The sequence below is a fragment of the Chiloscyllium plagiosum genome, chromosome 11 (genome assembly GCF_004010195.1).
Source record: "Chiloscyllium plagiosum isolate BGI_BamShark_2017 chromosome 11, ASM401019v2, whole genome shotgun sequence".
Classification (NCBI taxonomy): Eukaryota; Metazoa; Chordata; class Chondrichthyes; order Orectolobiformes; family Hemiscylliidae; genus Chiloscyllium; species Chiloscyllium plagiosum.
The window spans coordinates 71,964,431-71,986,814 of NC_057720.1; the positions used below are offsets into that span (position 1 = coordinate 71,964,431).

Sequence of the window (22,384 nt, forward strand, 5' to 3'; positions counted from 1 at the left end):
CCCAGTCTCCCCAATGTAGAGGAGACCGCATCAGGAGCAACGGATACAATAAATGCTATTAGTGGATGTGCAAGTAAATCTTTGATGGATGTGGAAGGCTCCTTTAGGACCTTGGATAGAGGTGAAGGAGGAGGTGTGGGCGCAGATTTTACAGTTCCTGCGGTGGCAGGGGAAAGTGCCAGGATGGGAGGGTGGGTTGTAGGGGGGCGCGGACCTGACCAGGTAGTCACGGAGGGAACGGTCATTGCGGATCCCAGGCTCAATGCCTTGACAAACAGATCTAAAGGAAACTTGGTGCAAACTCTGTTTCTCCTTTGCGGGAGCAGTGCAATTGCCTGTAGGCAGGCACACAGAGGCAAGGCCCCGTGTGGTTGACACTCCAAACTGGTCTAGTAATCTTCCCCACTTGCCCGAGTGTGGCTTCAGCCAATAGGCAGTCTTGTTGGAGGGAAATACACTCACCAGCCCCCCACCCCTCCCAAAATTGTGGTGGCCTATCTGCTCGTTTGGTTTATGATTTAAAGTTTGCAAGAACAGTGGGAGGAGGGCACCTCCATGTTGAAGAATCCTCAGTGCCACTTGTCCTGCAATGCAAACTGATGCTCATCTCAAACTGGAAGGCTTTCAGTTGGCCATCCAGCTTGTAGCAGCCACCTGTCAGCTTTAATTGGATGGGGAATCTCTCCACCTGCCCAACTACGTTGGTGCTCATCTGAAAATATACCCTGAGTGACTGTTCACCCCATCCTACCCCTGCCTCTTGAAGGAACATTCAGCTCCTATTGACTATGGGAATGTCTGTTAGACTCAGAAGACTCTGAAAATTAAATGCTCGTTCAAAATTTTGAGGTCTGCAAGTTCTTTTTTTTGTAAATAATGTATCTTTTGGCTGCAGGTTACAAAGTACCTTTAAAAATTTTGTTAAATTGACACCGATGTTTGAAGAAAATGGTGGAAACTTTGTTTCTTGAAATGTTGCTACGCTTGTTTAACCAGAAAGGAATTTCGATTTTCTTTTTCCTTTGCCTGTTAAGAGTTGCCCACATTTGGTTTAGGTGAATGTTACACAATGTTAAAAGAATAAATGATAAATTTCTAAGAAGGTCTCAGTTAATCCCCTTATTGACCATTCCTCTTTGTTTGGCTTTCTTTGATGAGCTGCTCATGTTTTCAATCTCTGTTATAGATCACACAAAAGCTTGTTTCATGCATTTTTGCTGTACTTGTAATGATTATATCTTTTCCATGAGGAACCGAATCTCCCTTACGTCTATGTAAGATCAGTACAGTAACTCAGATCCTTATCTTTCTGTTCCCTGAAAGTTTGAATGGATACATGGAAGTGCCTACAAATATTTGTTATTTTCTGTTGAAAATGTTTTAGAAACTGGTAGCGTACTTTTAAAAATCCTTATCTCTAGTGGGCTGTGTTGCAATAAACCAACTACTACTAGTGTGCAAATCTTCTTACAATAGTCTTGCATGATTTAATTTGTTTTAATTCCTGGGCTAATCAGGTTGCACTTTCATGACAGTATTATTCTAATTGGTGTTGACGCATTACACTAGCCATTTTAAAAATATAGTTATCATTTATTATGTTAAAATAAGACATATATAAGACTGTGAAGTCAAGATGTGCAAAATATTTATATCGTGTGTTAAGTTACTAAAGAGGAGCAAAAGGCCATTGCAAGCACAACATAAAGGCAGTTATTATAAAACCTCTTATCGTCCTGCATATGGGAATGGCAGGCAGTATAGCTAAATTTGTGAAGTTTTTGAAATGCATGGTTTAACTATTCATGGTGTGGAAGAGTACATGAGAAGAACATGTATAGTTTGAGGTAAAATGCTGAGCTCAATGGCTGGCTTGTTACAGAGTGCAGTATGGGATAAACTAATTGGAATAAGGTGTTATATATCAAGCGAAGTGATATTTATGGGAAAAGCTGTCTATTTAACAAGCATGACTAGTAATTTTGAAGATTCTGGATCAGTGGTGCTGGAAGAGCACAGCAATTCAGGCAGCATCCGAGGACAGGCCTGTCCTCGGATGCTGCCTGAATTGCATTATGAGGGGCATAGATAGGATAAATAGACAAAGTCTTTTCCCTGGGGTTGGGGAGTCCAGAACTAGAGGACATAGGTTTAGGGTGAGAGGGGAAAGATATAAAAGAGACCTAAGGGGCAACCTTTTCACGCAGAGAGTTGTACGTGTATGGAATGAGCTGCCAGAGGATGTGGTGGAGGCTGGTACAATTGCAAAATTTGGATGGGTATATGAATAGGAAAGGTTTGGAAGGATATGGGCCGGTTGCCTGCAGGTGGGACGAGACTGGGTTGGGATATCTGGTCGGCATGGATGGGTTGGACCGAAGGGTCTGTTTCCGTACTGTACATCTCTATGACTCTATAACAGCTGGGGAAGACAAAACCTCCCGAAGGGAAAAGAAACCAGCTCAAAGCTGATAGGAACTAATATGTTAAGAAGGAAGATGAAGGTTTGGAAGGTGAATTTAAAGAGCAAAGTACAATATTTAAGACAGGGATCTTGAGTGTAATATTTTTAGAAATAATGCTGAAGTGGAAAGATCATATGCATGAATTTGTGTGTTGAAAGTAATATCAAATTGAGGGTTTCTGGCACTAGGGAGATTTTTAGGGTGGGAGAAAGCTGTTCTAAGGAGATTCGGAGATGCCGATGTTGGACTGGGGTGTACAAAGTTAAAAATCACACAACACCAGGTTATAGTCCAACAGGTTTAATTGGAAGCACACTAGCTTTTGGAGCGACGCTCCTTCATCAGGCGATTGTGGAGGGCTCGATCGTAAGACAGAATTCCACATTTAACTGATGAAGGAGCGTCGCTCCGAAAGCTAGTGTGCTTCCAATTAAACCTGTTGGATTATAACCTGGTGTTGTGTGATTTTTAACTTCGTTCTGAGGAGAATTAGACTGGTATTATATCCTCACAGCAGGAGTACATTGGCAGTTGTTGGAGTCCTGGTGGTTTACAGACCAAACAAAAGAGTCACCATCAATAAAAAGTACAGAAGTCAGATGTGAAACAGGACGACTGCATAAGGACATAAGGAAGTTTTAAGAAATTTACTACAAAGCAAAGAATTGCTAGGCCACATAGGGGAAAGTCTGCAAAAATATAAACTGCTGCAAAGAGACAGAAAAGACAACTTGACAGGAAGGAGTGGCTTTTTTAATGTGAAAGAAGACATGATGTTCACGGAGATCAGAAAATCTAGATTGGCTTCACAATAAAGTAAGATATTGTGGAATAATCCAAGTGACATATAAATAAATATATTAACTCATACCAGAATTCCTTTAATGAATGAGAGGGAATAGATTGTGAATATAATGTTCAGATTTGAGACTGTTAAAGGTCAAAAATAATTGTTGATGATTTGAATTCAATCAGAAACCTATAATGGGTGAAAATATATTTTGAAGCAAATTCTGTTCAGCTACAAATTTCAGAACAAATGGAACCCGCAATGGCTGAACATTAAACTGGATTTGAGCCTGTTACCACCTCAGCAAAAGTGATCACAGCATCATTGAGTTAGGATGGCAACAGAGAAAGGCAAGAGTGCATCCAAGGGTCTCAGGTTCAAGGAGTGTGTTTTGAAGGTTGGAGACAGAAGTATGACCACATAAATAGAGAAAAGCAGAGGATCAATACTTTCAAGATGCATGGGAGTTTGCAAAGCAGTCATACCTGGGAAAGTGAAGCAAGGTAACTTAAGTATAACTCCACAAAATTAATTACAGTGCAGAGATGGGAAAGTATGATGATAAACAAAGACATGATAAATCAGTTAGCAAATACTGCAAATCTAATAATGCAGCAGAAGATGGGAAGTGAATGGACAATTGGTTTAATTACTGCTGTTAGATGGGAGCAGGAAAAAATCATCAGTCTCAGAATAACATTGCAGGCAGATTCCACTGTGAACTGTATGGCTTTTTTAAGAAAAGATATCTGTGGTATGCAAAGGTTCTTTTTATGAGAATTAATTAGGACCAAATATCTGTTCTGAGCATGTTTGCTCCCATATTTGTGTTTTTTGATACATTTAGTGGCTCCATATTATAACTGGAATCCACCACAAAGGGTAAGTTCTAATGACTCATATTCTATAAACAATCAATAATGTAAATCATTGCCCTACAGACATCTGCATGAAACCATTAATTTCAGAATTTGAATTGGCCTCGTTGATTGTTTCACAAGTAGTTACAAACAATGCGTTGACTCTCAAAATTCAATTAATTCTGAATTAATTAATTTCTTAACTATATTATTTTGCCTGCGATAGGGTGAAAGATAGGGTTAGGCTAATACTATTGCAGACAGGTTTAATATAGCATCAATCATCCTTCAGTAGGTTTAAGACCTAGTGCCATTTTAGTTCTTAAGTGTCATGCAACAGTCAGGTTTTTAAATCTTAGGACGGCAAGAAATGATTTGAGCTACTTGGAAGGAAAAAAAGGTAATTCACAGATCTGACGTTTTCAAATGTATCCAAATCACATTTTTCCCCACAGAAATTGCCACTTACAATTATCTAGCCTTACACATTTATCCCAGTTTTACTCAAATTTTTATGGTTTTTCCTGAAACAGCATTGGCATTTATAATATGAAGTAATGACATTTTTTGCTTCATTGTTTGGTACTTTATTGTTTGGTACAAATATATCCTCAGAAAATTATAATTTAATTATGCTGGAATAATGAAAAATAACACTGGCTTTTCTCTCTCTATTCAAAAATATGACCACTTAAAAAACACTTATATTTTCCTTTGTACTTGCATTTCTTCAATTTTAGGCTCCTTTTAGTCATTGATATAACTACAAACAACAACAGGAAAACCATCACCTCAGTCTAATTGCTAAATGTCAGTCATAAAAACTTTTCCTGTTCCGAACCTTGCATTGATGCTCCATTACACACTTAGGTTTGACAAGACTTTACATTTTCTTATCCAAAACTAGCAAAACATTGCATCTGGGCTAATTTTATCCAGCACAGCCTGAAAATGTTCAATTCCACCTCTATTCTTTTCCAATAGTTTGAACAAAAAGCATATTTACCTTGTGTGAGCAAAGATCCTCCTTTTAGTAAAAGTATTGTAATTGATAGCCAGCCTAAATTGAGATGCAGTCGTTCTTCCATTCTAACAGCGCATTGCTGTACAACTTGAAATTCAAAACTTAGTGATATTCCTCAAGAGATCAGTCCTGGAAACCTAGCTTTAAATTAAAATTTCTCTGTACTATGTTAAAAGTACCTGTGCTTTGGGTTGATGCAAAAGACTGCTTCACTCTGAGAACTCCATGATACGAGGTATCTCTGTTCCAGCTAACTAATCCTTGATGCTTTGTTGATACTCAAACTAGTAAAATGTGAGATTAATTGTAAACATATCCCTTTCTCTGCAGTTAACTGCTTTAATGTATTACTGCTAGTTTCTGTTTGTAGCTTTCAAAAACTAGCAATTCCTATACGGCACTGTACGATACCTGGTCAGGTGTCAGGTTACAACCACACCTGAACCCTGCAGCTAATACCTTAACCTGTGGTGTAATCTCTTCTTAGGTCCCTATTGCTGTCTTTAGATTGCCTGAAAAGTAATATTAATTTTTAAATTTCAAAATTTGAATCTGAGGGGTGTTTTCCTCTCCAGAATAGGAGTGTTGTTTATATTAAAAATCCTCTCCACATCTGTGTTATGATGACTGTCACAGTGACAATAACTGGTCTGAACAAAAGTTCATCATTCTTCTTCAATGGATATTTTGAGCCATGGGCAGATACCCTAGGATGTCTTAAGCAGCTCTGTAATTCCTTAAAGACCTGACTAACTATTCAAATTGTATTGGAAAAACATACCTCAACTCTGTACCTGCAGCTCAAAGAAGAGGCAATGTTTAATTAATAAAATGGATCAAATGTTTAATATTCCTGCTGTTTTCACCAATTATGTCAAGATACATTAGAGAAACCCAAAATGTTCTTAGCTTTCATTTGTACGACTACCACTGTAGTTGATTCACAATGTACACAAAATTTAGTCTTGGCATGAATGGAAATGAGATGTGAAGCTGCTTCAACTGTGTGTGTCACTGCTGAGTCAGTATTCATTGCCCATCCCTAGTTGTCTGTCAGAAGCTCATGATAACTCACCTGCTTTAACCTGCTGCAGTAAATGGTGCACCCAGAATACTGTTGAGAAAATATTTCTGAGACTTTGATCAAATAGAAGTAAAGGGATATTGGCATATTTCCAATCAGAGTGTGGTGTGGTTTGGAGGGTAACTTGTAGCTGATGGGAGTTGCCACTCAAGTACTGTCCTTGTCTTTGGAGATGACAGGGGTCAGCAATTTGGAGGGGTCTCACAAAGGAACAGTGGTGAGTTGCTGCAATGCCTCAGGTAGTGATACACACTATTGTCACTATCTGCTGGCGATGGAGAGAGTGAATGCTGAAGGTGGTTGCTCAGCTATCGATCAAGCGGTCTGTTTTATCTAGCACATTGTAGAATCATAAAATCCCATCCTGTGGAAAGAGACCATTTGGTTCATGGAGTCCACACCAACCCTCTGAAGAGCATTCCACCCAAACCTACTGCCAACCCTATTCCCATGACTCACATTTCCAATGGTCAATCCACCTAACCTGCACATCTTGGGACTGTGGGAAGTTGTCAAGCTTCTTCTTATGTGTTGTTAGAGTTGCACTCAGTCAGGTATATGCAGAGATTTTGTGGTTGTCACTGGTTGGGCCAACATTTATTAGCTAAGCTTTTTTGCCCAGAGCACAGTTAACTCTCAACCTGGAGTGACACTTAGATCAGACTGGGTAAGGATGGCAGTTACCTTCCTTAAAGGCCATTTGTGAACCAGATGATACTTTCCTGATAATCAACAAGGGTTTTCAGATTAATCCATTTTAAAAAAATCATTTAATTCAAATTCCACCATTTGCCATGGCAAGATTCGAATCTGAATCTCCACAACATGAGATGGGTCTCTGGATTAAGAATCGAGCAAGAGTACCAATAGGCGATTATCAGGCCTTTATTTATCATTGCCTCTTCCTCTAAATATCGCATTACACTCCTGACTTTGCCTTCTGGGTGGCAAACAGTCCCAGGGGAGTAAGGAGGTGAGTAAGCCACCACAGAATGCCCAGTCCCTGACCAATTCTTGATGCCTCAGTACTTATATGGCTAATCCAGTTCAGTTTCTGGTCAGTTGTAATATCCAGGAGGTTGATAACTTTCACCAAGGCAAATAGAGCCCTGAGGCCACACATATTGAGGACCACAGTCTGAAGTTTTAGCTGGTAGATGAGCATAAGAGCAAATGTTAATTTGGAAAAAAAGGTTTGGCTGATCAAGGATTTGAAGTTGAACAAGCAGCCAAAGAGAACAGTCATCATAGAGTTGCAGATAGATGCGAAAAGCCAAAGCTCAGGTTAACTGTGAAGATCACAATGTGCACCAGTTATTACTATTCACTGACAAGTTAGAAATAGCACACCCTTTGACTGTAGTATATAGACCATACTACACTAAATTGAATTAGACAGCACAGTAGGAAGTTCTTCAGTCCAATATGCCTATGTCAGCTGGTTATAAAAATAATCCATTAATCTCACTCGCCTGTTTATACACATTTAGGATGGGCTAGAGCATGAAATTAATTCACAAAATGGGTCTATTCCAAAATAATTTCAAATGAAAATTTCTGTCACCTTGGAAGCACCATGTCCCAAAATGAAGGAAATCATGTGAACTGGTTTGAAATCTGCCTGGCAACAAGCTTGGGTGGCTTGGTTGCTAAAGGAGAAAGGTGGGCCCAAGTTGTTTTACTGGGAAGGAAGTGTGAGATATTCACACCATAAGCAATGACCAGAGCAAATGTACTGACAGTTTATAGTCAGTTCGTCTACAATTTCCAGGGAGGTGTTATAAATGTCAGATTTTGTAAACAATATACTTTAAACTGTCTATGCAATTCCAGAACAGAATGGAGCTGATGGTTTTGGGAATAGCTAATCAGTGTGTCTACCTGGATAGAAGGTGATTCATTTTGAGATGGGCTTTGAGAGAAAAAGTGTCCAGAGAAGCTATTATAAGAATAGACTGCAGTTTCTTTCCAAAAAATCAAGAAGAAATAGAAAGAGACCAGAGTGATAGAGACAGCAAGTCTTAAGTGTTCACCATGCAGCATGCAGATAGGAGTTCACATTTGGATGGAAAAAAAATGAAGTATCAGAGTCTATAAGTTAAGTTGGGAAGATTTGGTTAGCTATGGTGACAGGGAGACACCTCTAATTCATACCTCCCCATTCAAAGAGTGGAAGTATCCAGCTGGAAAAGGACAAAAGGGCTAAGGTGGCTTTGGATTGGCTCCTGGATATCCACCTGACTTGGTAGCATCAGAAAATGCTGAAGGAACTGAATACCATTAAGGCAATGGGCCCTGATGACATTCTAGCAACAGAACTGAAGACTTCTGCTCCAGAACTTGCCATACCCTAGCCAAGTTGTTCTGGTACAACTCCAACAGTGGCTTCTACCTGAGAATGTGGAAAATTGCCCCACTTGGATAGGGTAAAGCAGGTTCTAGAGCAGGACTCTTCAGTTCTGTTGTTAGAATGTTGGATTGTATGTGAAGCATCTGATGGAGATGCCTGATACCCAACCTTGTGTGTGACCTTGCAATGCTAACTCATGCTCTTAGGAGCATGAACTATTGAGTAGCCGGTAGTTCATACCCTAGTGAATGCATTCATCCACTTGTGGCACTGGAGCAAAGTACTGATGCTGCAGCATCACTGAGACACAGTGCCTTTTAAATACGGCACAGGGGTCAGAACATGCTGTGCATAAAATTTGGAATTTGCTTACATATGTAATGAACTGAGAAAAACCTAATCATGAGAAAAGACATGACCCAATACCAAGTGGAAGTTTGTTCTAATTTTAGGTCTGACTCCATATCCAGGATCAAAAATACAAGATGCTGCCCCTAATCTCTGAAATGATAACCATGAAAATATTGTTGACTGTTGTTTAAAAAGTAAAACATCTAATGTCCTTTAAGGGAAGGAAATCTGCTGTCTTCACCTGATCCTCACCCCAACAGCAATTGGGCAAGAAATCTTCCCTTGCCAGTGATGCTGCAATTCCATAAAACAATGAATTTTGCAACAAAACGTTAATGATAATTATATTGAGGTAGGATAGAAGAACTTCTCAGGTCTTCCCACCCTTTAAGTTTATATTGAATAATCCAGTTTAAACTACAGAACGTAACAACATTTAATTTTCAAAGCTAATAGCTATTCTTAGCCTGAAAGCTTGTTAATATGAAAATTGACTTCTCCTTTGTTAAATTTAGCCTCCTCGCTGATCCATTTGCAACAGATTACTGGACTAACACTGTGCCAGGGAAAAGTTTAGCTCAGTAGAACCGATCTTGCTCTAGTGTGAGAACATCTCTCAATCTTGTTGGCGAATAGTTAAGGAAGGACGGAATTTTGGAAGTGTGAGAAAAACATGTACTGACACTTGACCAATACAACCACAATAAGTACAATACTCAGTGCATGAACTGTACAGTAGAAACACAAGTTCAATTTTTCTTCTTGGAAACATCCTTGCAGCAATTTTGAACTACCCTCTGTATTTTACTGAAAGCACTTGTGTGTAAGTAACTACAACAAAGGCACAAGGTAATCCATGTCTATCTGCTGATATTATTGCTTCTTACAAGTGTATTACTGCATATTATTAGCTGAGAACTATTGAGATTGCTTAATGGTATATGTAAGGAGCCACCTTTGAAGTGGTTAACCCAGATCACCTGCAAAGCTAACCACCAAACTTATTTCCAACCAGTTACAAGTTTTCACAAGACTCCCTGATATGGTATAGTAGCTGCTCCCTCACAACTGCATTCACCTGCATCAAAATTTGATTGTGGTCACAGACTGTGTAGATATTAATGAGTTGCATCCCTTTGTGCAGCATGCCATGAGATACGATTCATGGTTAACAAGCGGCTTACTCAATGCAGTTCCGTAAGTTATGTAAATACCCTGATTGTGAAATGTTCGACTGTACAGCCTTTTGTCTTGCTGTTGCTGCTGCTGTATACTGTTGTTGATGGTAATATATTCACAATATATGCTCAAATGAAACTTAGGTATTCTGGGGATGAGCCTATTATTTATCAATCTGCCTATTATCAATAAAATGGTGCAGTTGTTGATACTTCAGTGTAACCCCAGGATACAGAACAATGCACCTGGAGCCTCCATGATGTACCACAATCACGTCACATATTACTCCTTTGTGAGATTGAGTTAGACCTGTTGAATGGTAGACAACAAGCCTGGAACATCACTGAACCCTAGTGGTCTTGAGAATCATTAACATCCCTAGCCATCATCATCTTCATACTCCCACATAGGTCCGGTGATGTTCAACTCATTGATGCCAACTTGTTGTTATCAGAATTGAAATAGTTGGCTCTTTCTCCACAATATCTTCTCCCTTGTTTCATGCTAGACCTACGATAACCACACTATTGTCTTAACAATGTAAGTATAATGAGGAGTATTATAAATATGATATATATGTTGAATTACATTCCGTTGTTTCAGTACCTTTAATCAATAACCAAGAACCCCTTTCCAAGACATAAAACCATAAGAAATAGGAACAGGCGTAGGCCTCTCAACTTTACCTTGTTAAGCCCCTTAAGGATTCTACATGTTTCAATGAGAACACTTCTGATTCTTTTAAACTCCAATGGATGGAATCTGCTTAACATTTGCTCATGAGACAATCGCTCCATACCAGGGATCATGCTAGTGAGCCTTTTCTGATCTGCCTCTAATCATATCTTTCCTTAAATAAAGGGACCAAAACTGCACACAATACTCCAGATGTGGTCTCATCAGCACCTTGTACAGTTGCAGTAAGACTTCCCTAATCTTACACTCCAACCCCTCCCAAAATAAGGGCCACATTCCATTAGGCTTCCTGATTACCTGCTGTGTCTGTGTGCTAGCTTTCTGTGTTTTGTGCACAAGTACCCCCTTCCCCAAGTTCCTTTGTGTTAGAGCTTTCTTCAGTTTTTCTCCATTTAAATAGCATTCTATTATTTTCTCTCCCAAAATGAACTCTATTTGCTCATGTTTACTCCATTTGCCAACATTTTACCCACTTATTTAACCTATCAATATCTCTCTGTAAACTGTCTATGTACCTCTCACAACTTGCCTTTCTACCTAATTTTGTGTCCAAGAGAGAACTTTAACCCTGGATTTCTGAGTGATGGAATCACAGGAAATTTGGGTACACTGGCCTTCTTGCTGTACCAGTGCTGGTTCCCCACAGGAATGATCTGTTCAAATTCCTTTTTCCCATTGTCTTCCTGAACCCTTAGCAATGATAGAAAGAGTAGCGTGAGTTAAAGGAGTTTGGTTCAGGAAGAAATTTTGGAAATGTGGACAAAGGTTTTACTGATGTTTCAGTAAAAGACCACAATGAGTACATTCGCATGGAGTAAACGTCCTTTAGTTTTTTTTAACAAACATATCCATGCTTCCATTAAATAAAGTGTAAGGACAGAGAGACAAAGATATAACAATGATGATATTTATTAAGTCTTCATATGACAACAGTGGGCAATGCCCAAAGAGTTGGAATTTGTACACAAAGAGAAAGTAGAACAAAATCATGTATCAGAAATTAGAGGAGTTGTTGATCTTATGGAGTTATGTCAAATGATAATGAGGTTTTAGTCAAAAGAAACATACACAGAGAAGTCAAGTGATGAGACATGAAATCTTATAAATGATTGGTGCAGTTAGTTATGAACAATAAATTGTAACCCATAAGAAATCATGTCAACAGGCATTCCTACTTTTTAGATTTGATGGTTATTTAGGGACTGTATTTTATCAGGTTTCTGAAAATGCACTTCAGTAAATCTATATGAAACTGTGGGATTAGGTCAAGCCCAACATAGGTATTCCCTTATCTTTAATTTTATTTTGATCAACCAGTGATCATATTTCCTTTTGTGTGCATTTCATAATTTCCTTGGTCTGTGTTTTCTGACCAGGGCAGCTCCATTACATATAAGAACATAGAAGCGAGAGGAGGAGATTTACCAAATAACTCCTCCAGTCTCCACTGCCATTGCATAAAATGTTTTATTTATTTTGTTTTTATTATTCATCATTAATCAAAAATATAGCTTATAAAACAGGAAAAAATATAAAATATCTTTTGCACAGGCATATATGAAATGCATATTTGTGAAATAAGCAATGATCAGAACATTTTTAAATCTGAGATTTGAATATTTGTAGAGGTAGTGCTTAAAATAGCCACTGTGCTTCAATTTTATTTATTATTGTTGGAATCTTGTTCAAAAATAAAGAAGCAATAAGACTAGCATTTAGTACAGGATATAAGAATTGTAAACCACTTATTGATCAGTTCTAAACCACTAACAAAATGTTAAAATGGAAATCAAGACAATTTTGGTCAGCTAGACGGATGTTTTAGATACTTGGCTAGCTCATTACAACCACCATCAAAAGGCTGCAAATGCTTACTTGCCCTTGATTATTGCAAAGTTAAAAATCACACAACACCAGGTTATAATCCAACAGGTTTATTTGGAAGCACTAGCTTTTGGAACGCTGCTCCTTCATCCTTATACTGCACAGCCACCTGATGAAGGAGCAGCGCTCTGAAAGCTAGTGCTTCCAAATAAACCTGTTGGACTGTAACCTGGTGTTGTGTGATTTTTAACTTTGTCCACCCCAGTCCAACACCGGCATCTCCAAATCTTGATTACTGCAAGTTGCAGGCAGAATTTCCATTGTTCATAGGACTATGATACTTGCAGTGTGCTTAGTTATCAACTATAGTGTTTTTGCAGTTGCTGCTGTAATTACGAGTAAATGTGGCCTCAATCTGACATCAGTGCTCAACTTGGAACTATATAAAGTGGAGTAGAACTCCCTCAAGGAGGTAGTTCATTCCACTCCATCCTGAATTTATGTTGATACTTCCAATTTAAACTAAAGCAACTTCATACTGATGCTCAGCTTGTTCGATGATTAAGTGCTAAAGTAAAATCTTGTGAGCAAGCTTTTAGAATCAAATATGTCCGCTAAAGAACTTTTCTGAAGGCATTAATTTGTTCTGTGCTATTTACTATTTAAAGTTCAGTGGAACCATGCTAAAATAAATTATTTCATGTCAGAGAAGTACATCTAAAGTGAAAGATTTACTCTTTGCTCTGAAGGTGAAAATTACTGCAAATAGCTGTAGCATGTACCTCAAACGTAATTACCATGTCAAGCCACTGATTCAGGCACAGTTTTTGATTGCATCAATTTCTGCAATACACACAGATGTGATTTGAAGATTTCCGCCTGCATTAGCAGAAATCTCAATATATCCACTAACATTTTTCTTGAAAATAAAATAATTGCAGCAGAAGCAGAGGATTTCCATGACTGACATTGCAACAGATCTCTTAGCTGGTATATTGCTTTATAGCTTTAACAGAATTACTTGTCGCTGGTTGGAAGAAACCTCACTTTCATGTCTGGTTCATGGCAGGACCTCTGAAGCCAAACTTTGACCTTCCATTTTTTAAATACCTGACTGTCTCAAATGATTGTTGTCAATTTTCTATTGTGACTTATTAATGGTCAAATTGACTGTGAGTAAGCTAATAAGTAACGGATAGGAGTTTGATTTCAAGGTCAATTTAATTTGTGATAACTAGACTTCATTCTGTAACACCTAAGCTTGTGTTCATTTCAGATATACTAGATCTTTTTTCCTTTCCTTGCCAGTTTGTGATTTGAATTAAAGTTTTAGAGTTTGAGAGGCAGTATGGTTTATGTCTAATTTTGTTTTCCTGTTTTCTCTGAGATATTTTTTCTTTGCCAACTACCATCCATAGCTAAAAGTAAAGATCATATCAATATACATCAGAGAAGGAAGCCATTCATCCAATAGTGCTTGTGCTGGCTTTTTGAAAGAAATATACCTGCAATCCTGCTAAGGTGTGTATCCTGCTTTGGGCATCCAATGAAGTTATTCTACTATCCTTAATGTCCCATTACTCTGTCCTTAAGTTCAGGTACAATGTGTCATTGGGAGATCATTTTAAGTTGTTTTAGTACATAACAGTACTATACTGCTTCTGTACTCTTTGCTTCAATTTACTTTTATGACCAAGCTTGGGGCAAATTTCTCCAGAAAAAATTAATAGATCTTTAAAATCATGCATGCATTTGCCAGGCTAAAATGTGGGGAAATTTTTCACTGGTGGTTAGCCCAAAGCTCTGAGTCAAAAATATAAGATAATATCTTATAAATCTCAGAGAGTACAAGAGAAAATATTTTCACGGGTGAGTAGTGAGAATGCGGAATATGTTATCATATCTGCGTTCGGTAAGAGATACATTTAAGTGGAAGGTAGATGTGCAAAGGAGGGATGAATAGGTATGACATCCTTCTAGAGCTGAGATGGAGCAATATGGCAGGATTCTTGTGTGGAACACAGACACTGCCATAGACTAACTGGGATGAGTGGCTGTGCTGTTATCTTTTATGTAATTCAATTTAACATATGCACCTTTGTATACAAACATCAAATGTTTGGAAATAACATATCAGTCACTTACGCTGTACTTCATATTTCACAAGCTCGCAAAAGCTGGTTAGTTTTGCATGAATTCTGCACTATTACATGTTTTAAATCTTTTCAGACAAAAAAAAAGCTGACTAGAGCTTTATGTATCATCCCAGAAAAGGGGATTCTATGCACTCAAGGTATGTAGTAGAATGTATTACTAGTTCAGGAATCTATGGAAATATTCAACTGCAAAATTGTAAATGTGAAATTTTTAAAAGTAAGCTGAAAAATATCATTTTTTAACATGTTCCTTTCTCATTTTTCATTGTTAATCACTTTTAGCTGAAAGGGAACTGAACAATCTGGCAAGTAAACTGTTAATTATCAAAATAAAGTGAAATAATTGAACATGTGCAAATCATTGAGCTGTGTACTCTGGGGAAAACCAAGAATTTAAATTTGCTGTAACTATCTCTTTTTTATTTTGCCCACACTGGAAATTGTAATACAATGTGCATCACCGTATTAATATTTCCAAACTACAACAAAACAAGCCAACATTTAATTATAAAAGAAGAAAATGCTGGAAATACTCAGTGTATCAAGTAGCATTTACAGAGAGAGAAAACAGAGTTACTGAGCTGCATTTGAAAGCCAAAGTGATGGCTTGATTGGCAATTCTACTGTGGCTACTTTTGAGAGCCCTGATGCATTCGGTTCCAACCAGCCCACTGTAACTGCAGTGGGCCAGGATGAGGAACTAGATGTAAAGGAACTCATGGAGGAGGGTTGAGTGGTGACAGCTCACCAGGGTCGGTCATGCAGTTCCTTACAAGGAGTGGAGAAGGGCCAGTATAGAGGACAAAGGGCTGATCCTTGCCACTGATGGGCCTTCTGCAGTCCACATGTCATTTTGGTGGAACTGAGATTGAGGCTCCTCAATGGCCTTTAGCCGGCCAGTTTAAAGCCTCATTTGGTGAAAGGACAGGCAAACAGACATGGGGGGGTCGTGCTGCCTTGTTAATAAGAAATGAAATTAAATCGATAGCCTGAAGCAATACAGGATTGGAAAGTAGAGAATCTGTGTGGGTAGAGTTGGGCAATCGTAAAAGAAAAAGACCCTGATGGGAGTTATGCACTAGCAGTAGTCAGGATGTGGGGCAGAAAATAAGTCAAGAGATAGAAAAGGCACATTAAAAAGGCACAATAATCATGGAGGATTTTCAGTTTGCAGGTGGACTGGTAAAATCAGGTTGGTGGTGGATCTCAAGGAAAGGATTTTGTGGAATGTCTACGAGATGGGTTTGTTTTTGAGTAGCTTGTAGTAGAAACCACGAGGGAACATGCAATTCTGGATTTGGTGATGTATAATGAGGCAGACTTGATTAGGGAGCTTAAGGTGAAGGAACCTCGAGGGGGCAGTGACCATAACACGATAAAATTCACCCTGCAGGTTGAGAAAGAGAGAAGCTGGAATCAGGTGTAATGGTATTACAATTGAGTAAAGGTAACTACAAAGACATGAAGGAGGAGCTGGTCAGAGTTGATTGGAAGAGAAACCTAACAGGGAAGAAAGGAGAGCAGCAATAGTAGCAGTTTGGGGAGGTACTTCAGGAGGCACAGCAGAAATTCATCCCAAGGAAGAAGGAGCATACTGAGGGGAGTACGAGGCAGCTACGGCTGACAAGGGAGGTCAAGCACATAGAAACAAAAGAAAAAGCATACATTATGCTGAAGATTAATGGGAAGCTTGGGGATTAGGAACCAGCAGAGGACAACTAAAAAACCAATAAGGAGGACAGAAGATGAAATATCAAGGTCAGCTAGCTAGTAATGTAAAAGAAGATTACGAGAGCTTTTTTCAATATAGAAAAACTTAAGATCGAGTCAAGAATGAATATTGGACTTCTAGAAACTGAGGCTGGAGAAGTAGTAATGGGGAACAAAGAATGGCGGAGGAACTGAATTGGTACTTTGCATCAGTATGCATGATGGAAGACACTAGCTACATTCCAGAACTTCAGGACAATAAAGGAAAGAGGTGCATGTTGTGGCCATCACCAAGAAGAAGGTGCTGGGAAGCTGAAAGGTCCGAAGGTGGATAAGTCACCTGGACCGATGGACTGTATCTAGAGTTCTGAAGGACATAGCTGAGGAGATGGGTGGTGATCTTTCAGGAAATACTGACATCAGGGAGGATCCCAGAAGACTGGAAAAATGTTAATGGTACATCGTTATTTAAGAACGGGGGGAGGCAGATGATGGGAAAGTTTAGGCCAATTAGCCTGACCTCTACCGTTGGTACAATTTTAGCATCCATTGTTAAGGATGAGATTGCAGAATACTTGCAAGTGCATGATAAAAATGGGGCTGTGTCAGCATCGTTACATTAAGGGGCAATCATGCCTGATATATCTGTTAGAATTCTTTGAAGAGATAACAAGCAAGTTAGACAAAGGACAGCCAGTGGTTGTGAATTATTTGGATTTCCAGAAGGCATTTGACAAGGAGGCACGGGAAGCTGCTAAATAAAGTAAGAGCCCATTATGTTAAGTGGAAGGTACTGGCATGGATAGAGGATTGGCTGACTGGCAGAAGGCAGAGATAGGGAAAAAAAGAGTTTTTTTCAGGATGGCAGCTGGTGGCTAATAGAGTTTCACAGAGGTCTGTGTTGGGACCACGACCATTCACGGCACATACTATCGATCTGGACAAAGGAATTGCAGGCATTGTTATTAAGTTTGCAGATGACACAAAGATAGGTGGAGGGGTAGGTAGTATTGAGGAAGTGGAGAAGCTGCAGAAGGACTTGGATAAATTGGAGAGTGGGCAAAACAATGGCACTTGGAATACAATGTAGGAAAGCGTGAAGGTATACACTTTAGTAGGAAGAATAGAGGCATAGACTATTCTCTAAATGGAGAAAGGCTTCAGAAATCTGAAGCACAAAAGGACTTGGGAGTCCTAGCATGTTCAAGTCCTTCTGCAGCCTCCCTGTCTCTACACCTAACCTGTGGCCTCGGGATGGGAATGTCAACCATCCCTAGCTCTCACTTAATCGAAATTAGTCTGGAAATGATGGGTTCTCCTCCCTGTACCTCTTACAAGGCCTGTATTCACAGCTGGTTCACAGACCTCTCTGGTGTTAGGTGGGAGTGAGAGACATTAAATTCTGCCCAATGTTTCAGAATGATGTTCTCACATTCGAACCGGAAAATGTTGGAGATATAATAGTTCGTATGCAAGTGAAATGGAGGAGTTGGGGTGAAAGAACACAGGATAAGGTCTGTAACAAGGTGAAAGGGAAGAAAGATTAATTGGCCGAGTACTTATTGGTTCAAAGCCAAAGGGAATGGCAATGGGACAGGTAAAGGACAAAGGATGTGGCTTGTGAAGGTGCAAATGATGAACCAATGCCATCTGAAAGCAAAAATTACAGGATAAAAAAGGTAACATGTAAACTGCAGAGAGAATGCAAGCAAAATAGTTGTAGAGGTCCCAAAGGACATAAATTTCAAACTATAACCTGAAACATTAACTCCTTTTCTCTCTCCAGATGCTGAGTATTTCCAAGATTTTCAGTTTTTGTTTCAGACTTTTAGGCTCCACAGTATCTTGTTTCGTTCTTATAGTTACAAGTGTTAAATTCTGCTTTAAAATATCTAATGCTCAATGTTTACAGAAAATAATTTCCTCCAGATTACCTCTGTTATATGCTCTATATTTTGATAGCCAAAAAGGGCTTTGCATTTTCCCAGGGTTAATAAAAATTCAGTCCATGTGTTGGTTTCCAAACAATATGAATTATCAAGAGCAATACTGGCATTTCATAACTGCACCATCCTTTCTCAATAAACTGACATATTACTTTGGTTAGTCAAGAGCTTCAACCCCACTCAACTGCTGGTTCATCGTCCATTCGTATTACGAGGTAGGAGAGAAGCTGAAAAAGATGCTGCCAGAGCAATAGAGAGATGAAAAAGGAGAGATCGCTTACATCAAACTCACAGCGGTCACCCGCAAAGCTCATGTCGCAGATGCAGTGGAACCTATTGGGTAAGTTCTGGCAGAAGCCTCCATTAAGACAAGGGTCCGATTCACATTCATCAATGTCGACTTCACATCTGCAGAATGTCCAGATTTATGAAACAATTATTAAAAAAGATAAAGTACAGGAAATACATGACAGGTCAAACAAGGAGAAAGCATAAGTGTTTCAGGTGAATCACCTAGCATCAATTTCAGGTAAATGACCTACTTACTGCCTGACCTGATGAGTGCATCTAGCATTGTATCTCAATAGTCGCAAGTAAACATTTCAAACATTTTGGTTTTCAGCTTGCCCTTTGGATTTTGTTCAGACAAAATGAAAACTAACGCAAAATGTGATCTTCAATTGCAGTGTACTTGGCAGCTTAAGCATTCTTAATTAAGAAAATTTTAACTTTACTTAATTAAGATTTCTATAAATTAGCATTGACTGCATAACAGCAGGCATTCAGAAAAATATAGTTACTTCTTTACGGAATGGATGGTAAAATGTGCTGAAAGATCTAGTTCCGGTTGCAATTTAAATAAATCTCTCAAACCACTGTATTATACCTATATTGGGGAGTATTGTGAGTTCGAATCTAAGACTTTTTTTAGGCTTATCATTGCTCAGTATGATCTGAATGTCTTAAACTTTATTGCTTGCCAATACTGCTTAACACTTAATTGTATAACAGCATAAGTATCACCTTGAATGTTCATGTTGTTCACATATACCCATTCCAATTTCTGTCACCTTCTCAAAGGTTGACTGAGAAAGATCAGGCCAAATATGAATTATGAAGTTGCTTTTTACATTGCATTAATGTACAGAGTAAGCTAATATCAGATTCATCTGGGCCTACATAATTTGTGTTCAGGATATAATACAAATAATGGACACATATTGTTTCCCCACAACAGTAGGTCATCCTTTATTAAGGTAAATAAAGTAGTTTGTAATTACCTCTTGCCTTTTAACCGACTTAGTCCAGGGAAAGCTTATTCCTGCGGCACTGCTTTGAAACCCTGACTACTATTGAGTGTTTTCGGCTCTACTTTTGACTCCTGGTATTCACAACCTCAAGGAAGCACTCAAAGGTAGAGAGCTTCTACTAATGTACAGGGTCCTTCCAACAGATTGGGATGTTTATTGATTTTTGAGAGGTCAGCAAGTTTCTTATTGTTAACGGTTCCTTGACAAGCAACTTGAACACCGAGCTCGGGCTTCCCAGTTGAGGATTCCAATTGAAGTTTCCAGCTGAAATTTCTAGCTGTGAGCTGCAAAGCAGGAATGTCTACTGTGAAGCTCTCACCAAGTTACGACAACTGTGTTCCCCATCCAACAGGCCCCTGCTGTGTTCCTTCCCCACCCCTGACCACCCTCCACCAAGGAGGAGACAGTGAGGTCTGTAGATGCTGGAGATCAGAGTGATGAAGGGCTCTGACCTGAAACGTTGATTTTCCTGCTCCTTGGATGCTGCCTGACCTGCTATGCTTTTCCAGCAACACACTTTCCACCAACCCTGTTCTCACTGAGAGGTTGCAACAATTTTCAAATCTCAATGGATTTGCAGTGGGAAAATATTTGGGAATCACTGACTTAGATGTTAGTTTGTTAACAACATTAATTTCAGCATTTTTAACAGAAACATATGAATACAACTTGCTTTAAAGTCCATCATACACATGTAACAATTTTCCAAATCCTTCTTATTGACAAACCTGGGACATTGATTTCCCAGAATTGTTCTACAGTGGAACTGGCAATGACTGTAGAACCTGACGTTAATTCTAACCTGCATCCTAACGATACTGCAAGAACTGCCTTCTCCAAATGCTCAGCATGTAGGTAGTTATTGCTATCACTTTCTTTAGTTAAAAGGGTCATGTGGCAACATTCAAAATGTAAGTGAAGGAGAGAAGGAAAAATTGGGATCAAACATATCATTCTACATTTTTAATTTTAAAAATCTAAAAACTAAGAAAACTATAATTTCCTCAGATAAAACGGCCATTGAAAAATTATATTGCATATAGTGAAGTCATGGTTTGTGTATCATCATATAACTGTACTCCTATTTTAATTTTGAACTGAAACAGTTGGCTCTTTCTTCACAATATTCCTTGTGGTTCTGTTCGCCGAGCTGGGAATTTGTGTTGCAGACGTTTCATCCCCTGTCTAGATGACATCCTCAGTGCTTGGGAGCCTCCTGTGAAGCGTTTCTGTGTTGTTTCCTCCGGCATTTACAGTGGTTTGGAGGCTCCCAAGCACTGAGGATGTCACCAAGGCAGGGGAAGAAATGTCTGCAACACAAATTCCCAGCTTGGCGAACAGAACCACAACAACGAGCACTCGAGCTACAAATCTTCTCACAAACTTTGAACAATATTCCTTGTGAAGTTATTCAGAATAGGTGAAAAATTTACCCTCTGCTCATTGACATTCAACATTTGGCACACTATGCATTTATAAAAAAGCTGCTGAGATCTTACATGTTTTGTGTATCTCTAGAAAACAGTGACCTCCTTTGAATTGTGATTTTATCAGATTTTTTTTGCATGTATTTGTATCTAATACTGCTAGTTGTTTGAGTGGCTATGCAGATGAACCATGACCAAGCTACTTTCTGGATTAAACTTAGTTGCTCAGAGTTGAGTGTAATAAGAGCAGCTTGGAATCTTAATCTCTGAATATTATTTCTGCCCTTCTCTGGTCTGCTTTTCAGGAAGTGATTTAGTTCTACATATCACTTTCCCAATAGTGCTGACTGGCCCCACAATATTTGTGAGCACTTCCGACTTGTTTTTCACTTACTTGTTTCCAGTAAATCCAATGGGACAGATGCACCTTGTAGTCTTCCCATTAGTGCAATTTCCCCCATTATAGCAAGTCCAATTTTTCTTCTCCTCAGTGCAGAATGTAGCAGATAGTCTAGGATATCTATGACACAAAACATGAATGAATTACCATTTTAATTACCAATTATGATTATATTAATTTTTTCTCTTTATTCTTTAACACGATGAGGGTGTCGCTGACTAGGCAGCATTTATTGCCCATCTCTAGTTGCCCAGAGGGCAGTTAAGAGTCAACCACATGTGTGTCTGGAGTCACATGTAGGCCAGACCAGGTAAGAATGGCAGTCCTTCCCGAAAATACATTAGTGAACCAATGGGTTTTTCCTGACAGTTGGCAGTGGATTCACAGCCATCATTAGATTCTTAATTCCAGATATTCATTGAATTGAAATTCCACCATCTGCCATAATGGGATTCAAACCCGGGTACCTAGAACGTTATCTGGGTCTCTGGATTAACAGTCCAATGATAATATCATTAGGCCCATTGCCTCCCCATACTATGTTTATCCAACTATATCTGTTCAGTTACATATACAAATATATTCATCGCCTCTGTTTTTGTTTACAAAAGTGAGGAATATTGGTAGTGGAGAATTCAATAGATTCCCTATCTTTGTGGTAGTAGGCAAAACTACAGGTAAAATCTGCACAGTGGGCAATGTCTCATTAGTGACCATGTAATACTTCCATGTGAGGGGAAGATGCACCATCTTTGTATTTGATTCGTGCCACTTGAACAATACATGACTGCAATTTTTATGATAGCTGTATC

At 38.9% G+C, this 22,384-nt stretch overlaps 1 protein-coding gene across 3 annotated transcripts in view; it reads right to left on the minus strand.

Annotated features, from left to right (window-relative positions):
* The window catches only part of crb1 (crumbs cell polarity complex component 1), a 123,265-nt gene that overhangs the window by 13,027 nt on the left and 87,854 nt on the right, over window positions 1–22,384 (minus strand). For all 3 annotated transcript variants that reach the window (XM_043699794.1, XM_043699793.1, XM_043699795.1), the window contains exons 10-11: window positions 21,567–21,692; window positions 18,717–18,843 (exon numbers count right to left, since the gene is read on the minus strand). In XM_043699794.1, coding sequence (XP_043555729.1) covers window positions 18,717–18,843; window positions 21,567–21,692 — 253 coding nt within the window. The remainder of the gene's footprint in view (window positions 1–18,716; window positions 18,844–21,566; window positions 21,693–22,384) is intronic.